We start from the raw sequence: 19,864 nt of genomic DNA, 5'->3' as shown, positions 1-19,864 counted from the left end.
ACCAAAAGAAAGGACAGAATGAGACTGGAGGGGCTGAGGGGGTGAAAGGACCCATCTAAAAAAGAGAGGGACACACAGGGGGAGATAGAGGGAGGAACACAACCGGGGAGGCGAGTGAGTGAAAGGGGGAGGGAGCAGAGAGGGTTACCTCATCTAGAGCTGCTAGTGCACACGGTGCAGGAGGAGAAGTTGTGGGAAAGTAAACAGCACAGGAGAATTCCAATCTGTTTCCAGCCACTTGCAGCCCTCGCAGGAGACTATAAAGATGAGTGTGCTGGACCCGGCAGTGTGGTAAAAACTGAGAGTTTATGGGAGGATTAAAGGGCCACCAGGGAGTGCCTGAAGCTTCTCGGAGGACACACTACTGAGGACAAGGAGGTGAGAGGCATTTATGTTTGTTGTCCTGGAAACACTTTCCCCTCTTTCCTTCCTTCCTTCCTGTATTCTGTGTGTCCTCTTCTCTCCTATCGCTTAGCATGGTTAGCATGCTGCAAAGGCAGCAGCTTTGTCCATTGATGGAGTGGAGTATGGGGGGTTGGTGGGAGTGCTGGTTTGCGCCTCTCTGTCTCAGTCCGACAGCTCAACGAGGACAAGGGGAAGGCAGAGGAGGAGAGGATGGGAAACGGCAGATCCCCGTGTGGCCCTTTTGGCAGAGCACACACCATCATGGACGATTAAACCTGAGCCAGCCGAGCTGCAGGAGCGTGAGGCCTTGTTATGATAGCAGCAGTTCCTGAGACACAGTAACCAGGAAGGATGAGGGGGAGATTGGCCAATCATCCCAGAAACACACCTCTGGCCGGCTGCACTGCTCTTCCTCAGCCTGGGGCTATAAAAAGAGATTCCCTGGCCTTAACAGTTCCAGTTTGACGGTTGCTTCCCGGAGTACAATAGCCCCTCCCAGGATGGATTTCACGCTGCCTCTATACTCTGAACTGAAAACAGAGGGGGTGAGAAGGGGGAGCTAAGGGACCTCTGACCAAGTAATTTGCATTTTAAGCTAGGGCACTGTTTCTGCCTCTCTTGCCGGATGTCCAAGTGTCCCCCCCTCTTTTTCCTTTTTAAGAAACTCCATGGATTCACTGTATCAGATTCTTCTCTCCTTAGTCACAGTCCAGCACTTCCAGCAGACATTTACAATCCATGCATGCATGGCTTGAAGCTACCACAAAGACTCCACTATCAATGGGAACCCTCTCCTTTTGCCACACATTCACCCATGAAAACATGCACTCACACAATCTAATGTACACATGCAAGGCCTTGGTGCTCATGACACAGTCAGTCATTTGATACTGGTGACACACCTGCCAAATGTTAACTGGTATTACACACTGTCAACATTCCTCTGGGTGTCAAATGATTAACTATAGAAGGACGAATTCAGGGATTTTGTCATCACACCTGCGTCACTGTCAACAAACCATGACTTGTTTAATTCCCTGTCAGCTCTTTTGAAAAGATTCTCCAAGGCCAAAGCAACAAAATCACACTTGTTAGTAAGTTTGAGGAAACTATAGACAGCACAGTGTCGCAATATTTTGTGTGGCAATATTTTATCGACACAAGAATGCCAAGTGTCGATCGTTTTGGTAATATTACAAATACTAGTTAAACTTTTTATTTGTACTAGAATGTTTTATCAGGCCAGGGTCTGTCTCTCGGGGGTCAGCAAAGTTTGGAAGCTGGTTAAGATGGAGGCATCATAATTTAATTTAAAATAACAAACATGTAAGTCCATTTGCTTATGAGGCTGTATTCCTTTTTTGTAAGTGTTCAATCATTCAAATTACCTCTAATAGTTCAGTAGTGTCTGAAATTCAAGTTTACCTTTAACTTTATCGTATTACAAAATTTGCAGATGGAAAAAGGCAATAAATCACAATATATGTTATCTTAATATAATATCTTATTGTGACAAAATGATCGTGCTCGTCATCAAGCCTCAAGCTGGTTAGAAGGCTAAGCCAAGATCATGTCCCAACATCTTGAGCTAGAGTTTACAATGAATTGTGGGAAAATGTTATTTGGCCAATATTAAAAGACCTGAATGAACACTTTCATTCAGGAGTATATTTTCCTAAGTGATATCTGGTTTGACAGGCATATCAAAGGCTCAGCTGCTCTTTTTTGGCAATGAGAGTAAAAGCAGGCCTTGATACCTGTAGAAGACTGACATCATACAAAAACAAAGACTTATGCCAAAGGCAACAACTGACTGAGTGAGGGTTTGGTTGCTGCACCCAAAATGACATTGTTAGAGACGGTTTACATCAGACTTTTTTGATCTGTGTCACTGAAGTTCAAATGGTTTTTCCGTGCTCTGTTTCCCCAGATGTAGTTCTTGAAGTGATAAGGTCGTGGATGAGGTAGCTAATGTCTTCTGAGCACTTAAAGGAAACTTCAACTTAGAGCTTTTTCTCATACTTGATCTTACTGGTGATGAAATCTAAAAGTGCAAAAACTTTATTCAACTGTAAGCAAATGCACAGCTTTCATTAAAGTGAGGCTTTTTTTCTTTGCCCAGACGATTTCAAAATATGTATATTCACACTAGACTTTACTCATTGTCTACATACATTTTTAGGGGACTTTAGGGGATAAGTTAGTCCGTGAAATGAGTTGTGTTAAGTCTTCTGTGGCTGTAGAGAAGTTCACATGTGAGGGTTTTTTCAAAACTTTGGATGGAACCTTTATTAGATAATGGAAAAGACGTGTTTCCCGTCTTGTTTGGTGCCTAAAAAAGGTTTATTTTGCCGACTGTTTCAATCTGTTTCTTCGATACTCATTAGATATCCAAATTACTTATTAATTTAATTTATGTTGTGTTACAATTGTCATTAATTTCATGGGTATTTGAAGATAATGGAAGTTTACTTTCACTGTTGCACTCTTATCCTTTGATACCACTCATTTCTTTCCCTCCTTCCTGCAGGACAGACACTTTTTTCACAGTGTTTTGTCATGTTTATTTCAGCTGTTTGAGACGATCCATATTGTGTAAAAATGTCCAAAGTTTGTCATCAACACTGACATAAATTCTCATCACAATCCCATATCTAGATTATTTTATCGCAACGCCCTGCACACAACTATGGCTGGATCACTTTGATGTAAAAGCAAACTGTCTGCATCAACTCTAAAGCACTTTGGGGTCACCTCCTTTTGTTTTGAAATATGCTATATTAATAAAATCACTTGACGACTTGCAGGGAAGTTGGGTAGAGGAAGTGAGCCAGATGGGGTTTTGAAATCCAGTAGCTCTGACACGGAAAATAAACACGTTCTGTTACAGGATTCTTCGTTATCTTTAACTTGTCATTGGCTGAAAAAAATGTGTGCCAGATCTATTCAAAGAAAAGACTGTGTGCTGTCTAATCATCACACGTATTCACTGTATCGCTTTCAAAGGTATTCCTCTTGACACTAAAGCATTGTCTGGTCAACACATTCAGGACATTCTTATCAATGTTCAGTGTTTGTCTAGTACAACACACACACACAAGTCCAGTGTGCTATTGTGCTGTGAGCACCAGTGGCAGATGGCAGGTCCCATTGTGTCCTTGACTGAGGTAACACCAGAAGCACATCACTGCTGCTGTGGACTGACACTACTGGAGCTGCTCTCCGCAGCAGAGGGCACCTGAAGGCCAGGCTGGCTCCTTAATGAATAATATATCCCTGTGTTAACAATGCAAACCTGAGGGAAGGTGGGGATAGACAATTTCAAATATGCAGAGATAACCCTCTTACCATGTTGTGTTTACAGTGTGATATCATATTCCACACGCCGGCCTTTGGCACATGGTCTTTAGAAATTCATTTAAAGTGAAATTTAAAATATTTATAACGCTCATGATATATAATGCAAAAGGTTTCTTCTATGTTTTAACGTTTTTTTGGAAGGGCAAAATGAAAGCATGAAATCCTCAAATGTCTGTGAACATCTTCCCACTCAGATCGTCACGCTTTCTGACAGCCAAACAAAGGCAGGTTCCGTCTGTTCTCGAGGAGCTGTTTCCAGCTTCCTAAATTGGCAGAGTCACATTCGTATCTCTTGATAGGAAGTCCTCCAGGAAGCTGAAGAAGGAATGAGAGCCAGAGGCAGAATCAACGTCTCTGCCTGGCACTGTTTGTTGTTGTCAATGGTTGGCTGGCCTCTCATTGTCTGCCGAGTGTTTGTGCGTCGTTTTCTGTTCAGGAAAGCCTTAAGAAGTGGTACTCTCAGTGACTTTCTGTTCCATTTCCAAATAGTGTTTATTCAGTCGTCACCAGCTGCTGCTTTCTGCCATTGTCTATTGATATACCCGACTGCGACTGACCAATGGCTGTGCAGGTTGTCTGCAGTTGGTCAAACAAAGCACTCTGTAAATCAGTGGCTAGGACTAAATATGCAGCTGATCTGCAAAATCCTGACTGAAAGCTTTGATTACAGGCTGGGAAACTCTTTTTCCTTCTGTTTTTAAACTATGTCATTAAATTGCAGTTTTTAAAGCAGATTACATATCCCTACTGCTTGGTGAAATCGAGTACAAGGGAGCTGAGACTCATGCAAAATGAATCAAATGCCAATTACCTGCAAGATCCAACTCAGTTAACAAATATTGCAAATTTTACATTTTAAAGAAAGTGAAGAAAATATAACAAAACATCACAAAATGCACGAATCTGGACATTTAAAATAAGACATTATATATATAATGTTTTCAGTCAGGTTGCACACTGCACATGTCTGTCCTTCTGCACCCAAGATCACCCATTAAACTGTAAACATGCCTCACTTTTCTCTGTTCAACATCCCTCCACTCATTACCACACTTGGTACACGTTTTCAGAGCTCTATGTAGGTCAGGGACAGGGTGTGTAGGAGTTGGTTTCATCTCTATTCTGTGATGTATCTTATTTTCCCCTCAAGAATAGCTTTCACACAGCTCCACTCCCGGGGCTCTTTATTTTTCTAAGCCGCAGTCTGTTTGATGGCTTGTCCAAATGCCTTCCCTCAAAGACAGTTGCGCAGAATACCTGTCATTTTGATTCTGAGGAGGGCCTTTTTAAGTAAGAAACTTTTTGGCTTTCTGCATTAAGCATTAGAGTTACGAAGTTGAACTTTTACTCCAGGCAGCAGTTGTCTTAGCGGTTTTAATAATGTGAAAATATTGATAATATCTCCAAAGGTCACAGGGCACTCTTATGCTTCTTGGTTCAACAACATCCACTGAACAAGCAAGAATGGTTGGAAGGATGCTGGCAATAACTTATAGTTAAATTAGTTGATGTGTCTGTAGTGTTCAGTTTAAAGAGGGTGGGGCTTTCTTTTGACAAAATCCTCTGTTTTCCCGCTAGTTACCCGAGCCTTACTAAAGACTTCACAGCTATGGCCCAAATGACCTGTGAGCTAATCAGTGCTGCAGTGACGAATGTAGAAACAATGCTTTCTTAGGTCGAACAGAAGTTTTTCCCTTCACAAAAGAGTCTTTGTTTATTTGACCAATGAGTGGGCCGACTGTAGAGACTGTGTTTGGTACAGAGGAGGCTGCTGGGTCCAAAGGCTGCTGTGGCATATCATACTTGTAAACAGGCAGAAGATGGGGTTTTAGAGAAAGAAGCAGGCTTGCAGGCTCATTTAAAGGCTTTGTGCTGTTTTTTTTCCTTGTTGCAAGCCAGAGTGCCAACCATAAGACTGGAAATTAGACGTGGATGGAGCCATGGCTACGTAAACCATTGGTTTGTGGACTGCGGATTTTAAGCCTTGAGTTTGGCATTTTAGAAGTTGACATCTTGGGTTTTTTTTGGAGCCAGAAACAACTATATTTGGACGACAGGTTGGAGTTGGAGAGAAGCAAGGGGTTGGCTAACACCAAGTCACAACGCTATATAGTTCATGTCCAAAACATATTAATTAGCTGGCTAACTAGAAAGCTAACCACAGTGTTTCCCACAGAACAGGATTGTATTTGTGGTGCTGACCAGAGTTGTTTGGACTAAAAAAGCTAAGAGAGCATGTGGAACTTAGCAAACTCACCACCTGAACACATCTCAAGAGGGAGACCAAGCTGCTGCCTCTTAAACAAAAGTCAGTGAACAAGCTAACAAGCTTGGTATGGTGACACTGACTTGCTTATAAGTGCTAACATGTAAATTAAATGATAATAGCACGTCACTCCCTGAACAAACTGGAGCACAGTCTTCTTGGCCGGCCTGTTAGTACATTAAACCATGCAGGAACCCATTTGTACAATATTTGCATAAAAAGACACCAACTCCTCAAACTAGACTGGGAGGACAAGTTCAGTGACTTAATTAGCTAAGGGGACACCTAACAGACAGCTAGCAGCACACACCTGCTCGTCTAAAAATCAGGAGAGACAGCACTCAATAAATATACAAATCGAATAACTGAAGAGGTTTTCCCTATCTCTCTGTTGGTCTGTCTCCATCTACAAATGTTCCTCTCTTTTAAAACAAGTCTCCTCTTGAGTCCACATAAACGGCATTTCATAACTCATTTTTATTTGCTTGTATTTGTCGTTTCTTCCATAAACATATGAGCCAAACTGCTAGTTCGGTGTGCTGCATGGGTAGGAATATGGAAGTTGTATGGTTTAGGAAAGGATGTGCCACCAACGTGAAGCGTTGAAAATATTAAATGTGTGTTGATATATTTTAGGTGTCCTGAATCAGTATGGCCGCAGACCCTGTCCACGGCTGTACATAGATTAGCTTATGTGCCATTACTCGAGCCAGCTTCTCTAATCAGAGGCAATGCTGACCGCCATCAGTTGGAGGTGATACTCACTATTAATGAGTCCCTTCTGCAAACTTCAAAAAGTCTGAACTATGCCTTTAAAACCCACGTAGGTAAGTCAGCATTCAAACCATTCCTGAACCCAAGTGCCAAAAAGACATCATGGCCATACTCAGCCGTCGGCAGTAAAAGATAATGAGAGCCATAACTGACATCACGACAGCCCTTGTATCCAGGTTACACAATAAGTGCTGACAATGAATTCTCCGAGTCATTCTTTCAGGGATGTTTCCCCCCCTCGCAGCCGGCCCGTGTTCTGCCGCCTCCGCTTCATGCTCTCATTTCCCCAAAGGAGCCCGACAAAAAAGCCCAATCAGGCCCGAGAATGTTCCAGCACTGGAAGCAGCTCTGTGCTAATCAAAATGCAAAGCAGATGCTGGGTTCAGGAGTGGCACACTAACGTGTACAGAAACTGAGTCCTAGAAAATCCCCTCTTTGTGAGGTAACTTGACAATTACTGTTGTGCAGCAATGTAATACCTTGAGGGCATGTGTGTCCTGGAAAATTTACATATTTAAAAATATGCGCAGAACAAATATAATCTCCATGATTACAGCTGACGATTTAAACATCTAGCTGTTTGTTGACACGGTACCATGGGTTTAAAACAATTAAAATAAATTATGTTTGCATATACTGTACCGTTGACAGTTATAGTATATTTTTAATTAATTCCTATAATGTCTTGTCTGCTGCTGTACCCGTTTTCATTGATAAGACAAAGATGAAATTAACCTCTCAGATAATTGAGGTCTAATGTTGGGTCACATGTTTTCATCAGTGGGTGTGTAGATATCTTAATTAATCTGCCACTAAGCCTCGAGAACAGACTTTGATTTAACTAACAGTACTTCTACCGGCCATATGTCATGTTTATATCCAGGATAATACTCTGTTTGTCTGTCTCTGCACCTGCAATAAATCGTATGTTCGCAAGTTTACTTTATTTGACTTATATTTCATTTATGTTTGAAAAAGTTCAAGTACGGGTGTTTTTATGCACTGCAAGAAAGCACATGTTACTGCAGGTACACTGGGACACATAACTCTTAGGATTTCAGTCTAACTTTTAGTTGTAAACACAGAGAGATCACACCAGTGTTATTTGGTACAACACTGATTTTTATCTCAAAGGTATTTTTAACGCGGCTGTTTTTGTTAAGCAGCTTTGGTTTGTTTATAAAGGCCAAAGAACATTCCAATCCAAAGTTCATTTGCCTTTTTTTTGCCCTTTTTAAAATGATTTCTATATGAAGGGAGGTGGTTTTAATGTCAGCACTCTGGAAAGAGCTCGTAAAGGGTGTAGCAACATTTCCTGAGTTCATATAAAGTGCATCTTATTATCAGATCCGGGAGAAAAAACTGGTAACAACCTGATGTGCAATCTTTTTTTCTATGCTTGGATTGGAAGTAGGGCAATATTTCAAGGGTTGCAAATCCCCAAAGGAAGACAAAAAATTCTTCATTATTCAGTGTCTCTAATATTAAATCAGATTAGGTGTACTTCTATCATTATAAGCCTGTGGTTCCCTTATTTTTTTCCAATACCAAAATCTTTTTGATTAGGTAGTATCAGTTTTTTATAACAGGTGTCACTTTCAAATCAAATTGGAATTCTCATTTCTAACAATAAACTTACACTTGAATTTAATCTCTCTTGCAGGGATTATGTCTACTGTGATGTCCCAGCCACCGCCGAAGGAGGATGAAGAGGAGGAAGATGAGGAGCAAGGTGAAGCTTTTTCCTTTGGAGACACTACAGATGAGGAGAAATATCAGGAGGACAGTAAAGGGGCCAGCTCTGACGCTGTTAGATCTGCCTCTTTAAAAAAGGAGACAACAGACAGTTTACCACAAACAGGCAAAGACGGAACACTTCTCAAAGCTTCGCCTCCTGCTGGACAGGAGGAAAATCCCACCAAGGATGCAAGTGCAATTTCTACTGCAGGTAAGACCATTTCAAGAACAGTTCATATATTTTTTAAGTGTGCTGAATTGCATCTTCTTTCCAGTAAATATACGAATAAGTGATGTATAATCTATCTCATGGGCATTAACATGTATTTTTGATCTTACTGCTGAAGTAAGGGGAAGTAAACAGTCCCTTCTGGTGTGAGATTTTTACTTTTTGATAAGCAGATGGAAATTGAGTATACATATTTAATTATTTATGTAGTTATATGGTGGAACAAGCACTTTAAGATACTGTTAGGAGATTGTGTGACAGTATATTCAAGGAAATGATACAAAAATGTAGAAACGGAAATAAGGTGGGCCTTACAGGTAAAAGAGGGTTAGTTCATCTTCCAAATCACCATAATTGCCATACAGTTACTTTATGTAACTGAATTTAGCTGTCATGAATAATCCCTTAAACAACTAGCTACAATGCTACCACATCCACTCCTAACTTCGGTATTTAATAGATGTATTGATAGCAAAACCGACAAGTAGCCAGCCAACGGTTTCAGGTCAGGTAGCATTATTTAAGTCTGACAGTTAACGGGTAGCTTAGCCTCGGTGAGTAGCAAACGTTTACTTTACTCCTGGGAGGTCACAGCGTAACCGTAGCGTTAATAATTTTGAAAACGTTACAGACTAAAGTTACCTGAATCAAATAAGTACTAGAAGACAGACGACACAGGGTAAATATGACGACTCACCGGGAGGCGTATACCACATTTTTATTGGCGTTTCTTAGGCTAGCCTGCTTCCCCTCGTCTCCAGACTCTGCAGCAAGCTAAGCAAGCAAGTGTGGCACGGTAGCCTGTAACAGTTACACGTAACAGACGTAAATGCGTTAAACTATTTAATTTTGAACACTTGAATCCAATTCCTGGTAAGACAGCAAACAAACCCCTCAAAATATCAAAAACAATCGTAACTTTAAAGCACTGAACTATTAATTATTAATTCATAGATAGACAGATTTATAGTAGCTAAGCTAACTTAATGTCAATACTGTAATGTTAACCTAGCCTGTTACTGACCTGCTGCCTAACACATGTACCTAAAGTAACAGTTTTCAGTATTTAGTTAAGGTATAGTCTTTTTTTTAGTGTCATATTGCTATCCATATTATAATGTGTAAATATTAGATCATAATTACAGATGATTTTACCTACAGTAAGTATAGTTTAATTTATAAGCAGCTAGAGATGGCATTATTTGTGTCTTATTAAGTTTTTATGCAATGCGGTGAATTCAATTTTAAAGCTGATGTTTGAATTCAGAAAACTGAATAAATATAGAACTGGAAATATGTTATTTTCCACCACTGATGATGGGTGTGTAGACTGAAAGAGTTTGAACATTTCTTTCTTTCTTTTGTTGGTGTAGAAACACATGGCTGAGGGTAACGCTGCTGTACTGTAATCAGAAGCCACAGGCTTGTTCTCAGCATGGGCTCTGTCATCAACCTGCTGCTGGGCATAACACTAAACCACTACCTACACCGTCACTGTACAATAATCTGTCTTTGATAAACTGGTTTTGAGTTGCAAATTGTGTGTTTCCTCTTGAGTTAATATAATCTGATCAGTTTCCCAAAGCCCCTCGCTGTGTGAGTGACTTCAGCCAGTTGTATGTGGTTTTAATCTCTGTTTAACAGGATTTAATTATCACCCGAGGCAGACAGGCATAAGAGAGCAGAGTTAACTTTCCCTTTAATTGGATGAAGTTATGTAGATGTAAGTATGATATATTTACTACCTGGCTAACGTTGCCAAACAGACCCTGGTAATTAAACGCCCAGATAAAGAGGGAGATTTAGGTCTCAGGGAGGTTCTGTGGGACAAAGTGAAGCGATTAGTACTTAATTAAAAAGCTTTTTTACCCAGTCTGTGTGTGGTAATCCGTTAAGTGGGCTGTGGAGATGCGTAGGGGGAATTCTGGGCGTTGATAAAAGTGTGTAGAGGAGGTCTGTTATGTAATCGTGGGTTGAGAGCAATTGAGATCAGATTCCTCCCTTGCCAGATGACATGTTTAGATACTGGCAACAAAAGGAAATCGATTGTGGCTTGTGTTTAACAGCATCTTCCTTTGCATGCCGCTGCTGTAAACTACAGTACAACCATGCAACACTGTTAACTACCTTACAGCATCTGCTTAATTCAGCACTTTATTTTTTAACAAACTATGAAATTTACTGCCAAATATCTGTTTGATTAATTTGAAGGAAAATGTAGGCAAAATTCTCAGATTTTAGTATCTTCTATGTGATTATTTTATGGTTTCTTTTCTCCTCTATGACAGTAAACTGAATAACTTTAGGTTGTGGACAAAACAAGACATTTGTGAGTGTCATTTTGGCCCCTGGCCCCTCTCTGTTGAAAGTATCATCACGTTTTCAACAGTATCTTTTGAGACATTTTACAAGAAGTAAGACAGAAGAAATTGTAACAACCTAGAAATGTCCTTTTTAAAAGTTGCATGTGTCATTTTTTCAAGTCCGACCTTCCTCTGTTTTGGAACTGTTTGTCTCATGGTTGCTGTTTTCCCTCTTTTGACAGATGTTCCAGTCACTGAGTCACCCAGCTGGTAAGTTGCCTCTGATTCCTACCACAGTACGGGGAAAATGACTAAATGTGGGGTTGGTTAACTCGACATTACACCACATCAGTGTGATGTCATAATGTCTGAGATAATGTCATGCCTGTACTCCATCCAAACACACCCCTGCAGCGGTGCTCTGAGATACTGTGATGTTACACAACAGCTATTTGTGCAACATTTAAATACCAGATGGCACATCATATACACAGTGAATAGTGGTGTTGCTGATGCTGTTCTACTGGGAAATCACAGCACTGTCTTATTCATGATGCTGCATACAGTGTAATATGATTAGCCTTGCTTATATACTCCATTATGCTGTGTTTAGATGGATTCAATTTAAACAGCCAGTTCACCCCATCTCAAGAAACACATTTTTCTATGTAACCCTAAAGGCATGCAGTCATGCAAACAGTCTTTGTTTTCTCTGTTTAAGAATTAAAATAACCATCTCTTAGATTGATGCTGCCTCCCCAACACAATTAAAGTGAATAAAAAAACATTTTTTATCCTTGAGCACCGAATACTGACGTTTAAATGATTTAACAGCACAGCCTGCTTCCAGAAACGATAGATCTTTTTCACGGCAAACATTTTAACTTTTTATTGCAAGAAAAAGACAGGTGTAACTGAGGACACTGATAGCTTAATTCAGTTAATTACCCCTATAAGCCATTACAGGGAAATGTGAAGGTAAAATGCTACAGTGAGTTGTGTGTGTGGTGATCAACTGGGACATCTGTCTCTGTAGAGTTTTTCATTGTCATTGTTCTGGTACTTTGAGTGGCACAAATGGCATTTCATTTATCTTTATCGTATATGGCTGGTGGCACAAGTTAGAAGATCTGCACAGCTATTGAACACCCACACAGGTGAATGCAATTATTAAAGGTGATTAGGTCTCTTTTCAGGACTGCCCCCTCACTCTGCTGTTAGCTTTGCTGCTCGGGTTACAGTGGGACAAATAACATATAATCTGAGTAGAGCAGCGGTCTTATCGGCAAGAATAACTAAAAAACACCTGTGTGAACGTGCAGATCTTAGACTGTATGAAGTAGATGTAACCCTAGGGTTATAATAGTAGTGAAGCTAAAGGCAGAGTGCCTTAAAGCCCTCATTCTTTCTGATGGCCAGCAAGGGGGGACTCCACTGTTTGCAAAAATAAGTTTGGTTCGCTCTGTTGATTTATTGCTTAAGTTAACATTTTAACGGTACCACTTGCTAGTTTATAGTCTTCTTCAATACAGCATCATGTTCACTTTTTAAATGATGGTCCCTTTACAAGTAAAATACACACTAAAGCAGGTATCTCTTTAGGGCGTGGCTACTTTGTAATTGACAAGTTTTTCCATGGCTACCTAAAAAATGTCTTGTTCGGCATTTAACTGTACTTTAAGGGCCCGATCAGACAGAACGCGTTTTGCAGGCGTAAAACGCGAGGCGCACCGCACTGCCTTTTTGTGAAAGTAAACACCCGATCAGACAGAGCGCGTTTTAGCAGCTGGGGTGGCTTTTTTTCCCTACTGTTGTTAAGGCAACCACCAAATCATTAGCTGTCATTAACCTAACCGTTACATTGCAAACTGACAGAAGGCTCGCCTCTCCTTTCATCCGATTGGACAATGAGAAAAAACGCCCATGACGTTGGGCGCTTTTCTGCTTTGAGTTTAAGTTTTTTCAACTCGAGGCACTCGGAGCGTTTCCTCAAAAACGCGAGGCGCACAGAGCGGAAAAAAGCGCGGCGCTCTGCAAAGCAAAAGCAGCGCGCAAAAAGCATCCCTCTCATTGAAAACAATGGGAAAAAAGCCGCCCCCAGCTGCTAAAACACGTCCTGTCTGAACAGGCCCTGAGACATTCTTAATTGTCAGCTGCTCTTTATTGTAAAGTACAACTTGTTAAAGATAAAATTAGCATCCCAATAACCTTGATACCTTACCATGTTACCTATATACACGTTGCCAACCGAGCTAGCGCTCGTGCTGATTACTAAGTGTGTGCTAACGCTTGGCTCCTGTCCACCTTCAACCTCTCATCCATATATGGTCACTCCTCGATCAAATAACAACAACCTGGAAAGTGTCAAAATGCAAAACTCGTCAAAGTGGTTGCATCCACTTCTATACACTCTCTATTTCAGAGCCTCTCAGAGATGCTTATCTCAAAACTCTGACACTCATTTTTGGTGAAGTGACTTGCCTGGGTCCGTAACTTTAAATCTTCCTCCTCCACGTTGACTGATTAGTCTGCCATCCAGACATGAAGCAGCACTTTCTCCAGTTAAAGGTAATTGATCCAACAAGCACAGTGGGGGACTAACGTTTAGCCAATCAGCGCCACAGGTGGAACTAACGCTGATGTTAAGTGTTGTCAAGCTGTGCGCCAGACTCAAGGAGGAGTAATAAAATAAGGGATGCGGCAAGTCTTCTCAATATCGCCCAACATCTTGATTTGGTTTAATTCTGCTACAGTACTTTCTAAACACCTAAAAAAACACAAGTATGTTGTCTGTATGTTGTCATGGCTGAGCACCCGTTTTGAGTTAAACTTGAGGTGGGTTACTTGGTCTCATGTGATTGGTCAGGGGAAAGCGTATCAACCTCCCTGAAATAATCGAAAGAATAGAGAACATGTCTGACTCAGGATATGAATTGTAACATTAAAGTCCTACTAATAATCACCAGGTAAATTTATTGTAATGTTGTTTGAACGTTGTTGTCTAAATATACATTCGTGGCTGAGTAGGTGTGTGAATCCCAGGCGCAGTCAGATAACAGCTTTCATATCATCAAGAAGACAGTTTGCTCGAAGGCCTCCGCACGGTAAAGGATAATGTGATAGTTTATTGATTCCTCTAAAGGCGACTGTCTTTTTGCCTGCCCTCCTCCACAGGGAGGTCGGCAGTCAAAGTCACCTACAGAGCAGCAGCCCTACGGCTGACAGACAGACTCAGGCTGAGTTTTTCTAAAGGATGCTTCATCATGCTGTCTGTGAGTTTGAACCCAGGCTCCCCAGACAGCCATCTCCTATAATGCCTTAGGTAATCAGAGTCTCATCAGACAATATAACACAAAATGAAATAAACACTGAAATATGGTTTCTAGCTGAAAAGTTTCCCCCTCCTTCACACAGGAGACACTTTTTATCATCTGTTTTTAACAGCTTGAAGCACCAGATAGTTTAAACAATACTAAAGTAGTTCAGGTTTATGCATGATAAGAATATACTTAGTTGTAAATAACTTTCTTGTATGTTTAACTTTATGAGATGTACCTTCAAGTCGAGCTGCATCAATGAGTGAATTTATCTTTTAATTAATGGAAGGAAAATCTATTCTTTATTGATGAAAACAGTTTCAAGCAAAAATGTCAACTGTTGGTTGTTGCTTGGGGCTTTGCTATAAAACATTCTGGATACTGGATCATGATAACATTAATGTGCAAAACAAAATTAAACTTTGGACACTCTTTTTAGGTATTTTACAGACTAAACTGTTACTATAATAATCACTGATGAACATTTTCCGAGTTGTCTCCCTATCTTAACAAAATGTTCACTCTTAAGTTCGGATTTTAAAGCCCCCCTCCGGTGAAAATCAAGTGTTCAACCTTGTTAACATCTCCATGTGGTGTTCTTCATGTGCTACAAGACATATCAGGGACAACACCAGCAGTCATCTCCATGGCTGGGCCTGTCTGCTTTTAAACTGCAGTGTACCAAGGACAGGCTGAACAACACGTTTTTAGATTGGCAGGTTTGAGACGTCACAAACCTAAGGAGCCAATCCTGTTAATGGACGTGGTGATGCTATACATATCATTATATGTAACCTATGGCAACCACTTCGACGATGCGCGAGCCAGCTGTAACCGTCATCACAATTGTTGCGAACTCACTACTGACTACTAACGTTAACGTTACTACTACTAATTACTACATTTCAAGCTAGCTAAGCTTTTGTTTTCGCAACGGTGGGGCCGGTTGGAAATGTGCATAGTGGGCGGGGACTATGCAGATTGGGGAATTTTTAATAAGTGAGGAGGAGGAGATGCCTTGGGAGGATTTTTACAAGATGATTAAACATATTGTGCAGAAAAAAACACATCAGAAACAGTTTATTTCATGCAGAGCATTTTATATGTCTTAAAACACGAGTGGAGCTGGTCTTTAACAGAATCCTCTGTAGCCTCTCCGCCATGCATGGCTTCAATGTTGCAGATGCCCTGCTTTTAATGAGACAGCCCACCTGTGCTCAGTGTAGGAAGTGTGCTCAGAAACCTCTCCTGACTGTGGACTTCAGGGTCTGGATTCCTGTGGGCTTTCCTGTGCTGAAAAGAGCAGCCTGTATTTGTGCACAGGAGGGATTGTGTGTGTATGTGTGTGCGTGAATGACTGCAAATGTGTGTGCCAGCGTGCATGTTTGTGTGCAATCGAGTCACAATGAGGTCTTGGCAATTTCTCATGGAGGGAGATTTCTGCTGAGTGCACATTTCCACTTCAGTTTAGTCAATAGTCTGCCTTTTAAAGAAGAGCTATCAATAGCACTTTCCACCATCGAGGTGTTAAGGCTGTCAGCACATCCCCCAGATCTGTCAGCACTTTCACAATAATATTATAACAAAATTACTTTGCGATTGTTATTGCAGAAATCTGACTTTTCCTTAACGCTACAGTGACAGCACATCAGCTCGTTACAGCTATTAGACTCGATGCAGCCTTCCTCTCCTGTGAGTTTTTATGTGCACTCCAGTGTTTAATGCCAGCATTTACTTCTGAGTTTACTTTTTACCTCTTGATAAATGGTTTTCATTAAAAGCATCACACAAAGCTTTAGCAATGAAAGGATAAACACAAAAGATACCATGACAACGTGGCACGTATCCGTCCTTTTTATGCACACAGAGCTGTAACCTTCGAGAGCGTAACTTTACTTTAACTCTCCTCTTTGAGTTCAGCGTTTTATCCTCCTGCAGCCTCGCAGAACTTCAAACTTTTGCCCTTGTGGATAAAACTCGTCTAATCTAGCTTACAGAACACATATATTTTTCACATGAACTTGTTTTGAAGACCCCATCACCTTTTTGTACTTGCCTCAGTTGGATGCGCTGTGAAAGCAGAAGAAAAGGTGATACAGTAAAAGCATTAAATGTACAAATATAACAAGAAGACGTGAAGCAAATACTTTTTGTGCTGCTAATTGGAGTCTGAGCTGTGAAGGAAAACTTTAGGAACTAAGACCGCATGCATCGTGGGATCGGTCCAATGCGAGCAGTGGGCAGTTGTTTACGGAGGAGATTTATGACCTCAGGACAAGCAGGGCTCCATCAGTATGGTTGGCACAATCCTGGTGCAGGTATAAAGATGCTCGAGAGAGACTAGAGGGCACAAGAAGTGGACGTATGGCAGGTAGAAGTGCCCTGGCACAGTAGCTGAAGGGAATGGAAACAGATGGACGTGTGAGATTTGCATTCAGGAAGCTTCCGCTTCAGGCTGTACTCTGCCCCAGGCTGTGTCATTTGCATTGAAAAATGATTCCTGCTCCTCTCCTTGAGCCATATGACTCACTGAGGCTTATAGGCACAGATAAGTCGTGAAGGGGCGCGCAAAGATATGCTTGGATCGATTGCTGCTGCGCTCAAATCACTCACGGCTGACTTGAATGCATACAGTCAGGCAGACAAGCTCCATATATCCCTATTGTTCCAGCTCCTCTCTCTTTCCACACAAGCTGTTTTAATGACAAGAGATCAGTTCATCCTAAGTAATGCGTTGACAAATAGCTCTTTATTCGGCTTTCATGTGGGTTGAGATCATTTTTGTTGTTTAGATTGAGACGGATGATCCAGTATCATGGAGAATGCAGCAGAGCTATACCTTACAGTCTACTGCAGCTTGACACCACTGCAAAGCCAAACGGTTACTATCAGTATGACATGCTGGCAGGGCGTTACTGCCAGATATGTTGTGGTCATTTATACAACACAATAACAACCAGAACTAGGACTGTATTTATGTAACGTTTCTAATGTCCAGAATGCTGTACTCTTTATTATTAAGTCATATTTATATCTGCTTAGAGTACCAGACTGCCGGCTTTGCTCTTTAGAGTTTCAGAGCTATCGTAGAAACAGTTGTGTCGTGTGATTGACACTATCTAAATTATTCCCCCGTAGTGCATCTTACCTATCACGATTCTGTTTATGGGCACACAGAAGCGACAAACCTCCAACTATTATTTGTTGATCGCTGTCTGCTGTGGACATGCTTTCCTTTCCTTCACACACATAACCCACCACTCACCTGCTGCTGCGCCATACAAAGAAAGATAATGCTTTGCAAGATCGTTGAATATAGATAGTGTACTTCCATTGCCGCTTTAATGCAAAGTCAAAGTCTGCAAGGCTGCCTCCATCAAAGCTCCAAATCACTGCTTTTTGTGTGCGCATTATTTTGCTGGCATGTCTTATTCGTCTGCAAGTGGCTGCTGCTGGCATTGCAAACGTTTGCAGGGGTGTTTAGCAGAGGGACAGATTTAATTAGTGTAGATGGGGCTCTCCTACACGCTGGATGCTGTCATATTATCAGTCATGTGGGGGAGTACAATCCCTCACTGGCAGCATCAACACAGGCCATGTGATAGCTGTGTCAACAAGATTTTCCCCTGTGATGTCAGAGTCTGGTTTTAATAGCTGGTTCAGGCCGTGTTTTCATTCAAAAAGCCAGCGGTGATTATGGTAAGCCTCAGGCATGACAGATTATGATTTGACAGTGCTCAGGGGCAGGTGAGGTGTTCTGAGTAACAAGCAGTAGGAGTGATTTTATATCTGCTTACACATTTGGCCTTGTAAAAGTAGTTTGGAATAAGTAGGCTAGATCAGCAAAACTTATCCCACATCCAGCTGAAGTTTTCACTATTACAACTTATTCCAAAACAGTGGAAGAAAAAAAAGGACGTTGTTATTCTGAATAATGGACTATTTTCAGTTTTACTAAAGGTCCTGCGTGGGTGGATGGAAAAGTTTCACGACTACAGGTCGTGTGAAGTACATACAGTAAAAAAGAAAACACTCAGAGCGCTTAAAAAGACTCAGCAATGCTTTAAATGGGTTATCCGGGTGTTGGAAGATGTTTTTAAAGGTTAGCTTTGGATTTGACTCATCCTCTGCATCAAAATGCATTCAGTGGTAGACAATCATGGGCTTCATGTGCTGAATAATGTGATTCAGTTTACTGGGAATCCACACCGACTTGGTAGTGTCAGACGAACGTGCGCGACACCTAAGAGTCACGGCAGCATCTATTATGCAATCCACACCGGCTGCGAGTACAGCAAAGAGGAGTTAGTTGTGATTCCTGGCCATAAACAAGGATGACACCAAAAAGTGCGCAGTCTGCCGGAAACAGTAGAAGAAGACAACTTTGCAACTGACTTGTGCACGTATTTCTTAATTGTGCATAAATTCTGTATTTATGTAGGATGTTGAATCAAATGAGAATGAATTAATAGAATTGGTTCACCCATATGTTGAGGAAATGCACATATTCATTGCTCTTTCTTGCCTGCTCATCTAGTTTCTCAATAACTTCAACAGGAAACTGAAATCGAAGCTGGCCAAAATGAAGAGATCACATCATTTAACATGGATTCCTGGGTTGTGTGCATGTATTTACATAGCACTCTAAGGCTTTCTACGCTTCACTGACGCGCAGCAGCGGGGAAAAATAGACTTGACGCGTAAAATGAACGAAGCAGCAGAAAATGACTCGCGTATTACGCCCGCTTCCCGCGCAACATACGCGGCTGGTGGAGATTGCAGCATTGAATAACCTTGGAGCGGTTCTTTCCCGGCACACGTGTGTCAAAAATATGCTTCAAATATGTTGCCTGTGTAGATTCCCCGTTAGTACAATGTGTTGTGAAAATGGTGAAAAAGAATAAAAACAACAAAGATAGTAGCTAGCCCATAGCTCTAATATGCAAGATTAGTTATGAGCATGTTCTTCCTAACAGCTTGTCACCATTTCCTTCACATAAGATGAGTCGGGTATCCCTCTGGTGACGTTTTTTTACATGCAGGGTTCAACAGTCAAGTTGAATCAACAACGTCCAGTTAGAGTTTCATAAATGAGCTTTCAAGTTAGCAGTTAAACAATTACATGTCCAATAAGACTTTCAAAATAAGAGCCTGTCTTTAAGACTTTAGGGGTGCAGCAACTTGTGGTAACATTTCAAAATGGTCCCAGTTTGGTCATGACTAATGTGCTGTGTTACATACTTTGTAACATAGGTGATGTGACTAATGATAGTAACTAATATATCTTTCTTCCTCAAAGAGGAAAACAATGACTACATTTTTATACAGTAATTGAACCCTCCAGAAATGGTGCTCGAGGGGTAACTACAGCATCATGTTTTGCAGCACTGGGCGAACGACCAGCTTCTGCATTTGACGAGTTGAGAGTAAGAACAGGCTGGAACTACAGGAAGTAAACAGACCAATTTTTACA

General features: G+C 41.1%; 1 protein-coding gene across 2 annotated transcripts in view; it reads left to right on the top strand.

The window, feature by feature from the left end:
• The window catches only part of arhgef10la (Rho guanine nucleotide exchange factor (GEF) 10-like a), a 141,533-nt gene continuing 121,669 nt past the window's right edge, over positions 1-19,864 (top strand). For both annotated transcript variants that reach the window (XM_069677824.1, XM_069677823.1), the window contains exons 1-3: positions 1-378; positions 8,469-8,753; positions 11,317-11,344. In XM_069677824.1, coding sequence (XP_069533925.1) covers positions 8,474-8,753; positions 11,317-11,344 — 308 coding nt within the window. In that variant the 5' untranslated portion in view covers positions 1-378; positions 8,469-8,473. The remainder of the gene's footprint in view (positions 379-8,468; positions 8,754-11,316; positions 11,345-19,864) is intronic.

Source organism: Semicossyphus pulcher, unplaced genomic scaffold, assembly GCF_022749685.1.
Source record: "Semicossyphus pulcher isolate SPU_LCO1_2020_fin unplaced genomic scaffold, fSemPul1.0.p SCAF_3, whole genome shotgun sequence".
Classification (NCBI taxonomy): Eukaryota; Metazoa; Chordata; class Actinopteri; order Labriformes; family Labridae; genus Semicossyphus; species Semicossyphus pulcher.
This window is presented reverse-complemented; position numbering and strand designations above follow the sequence as displayed.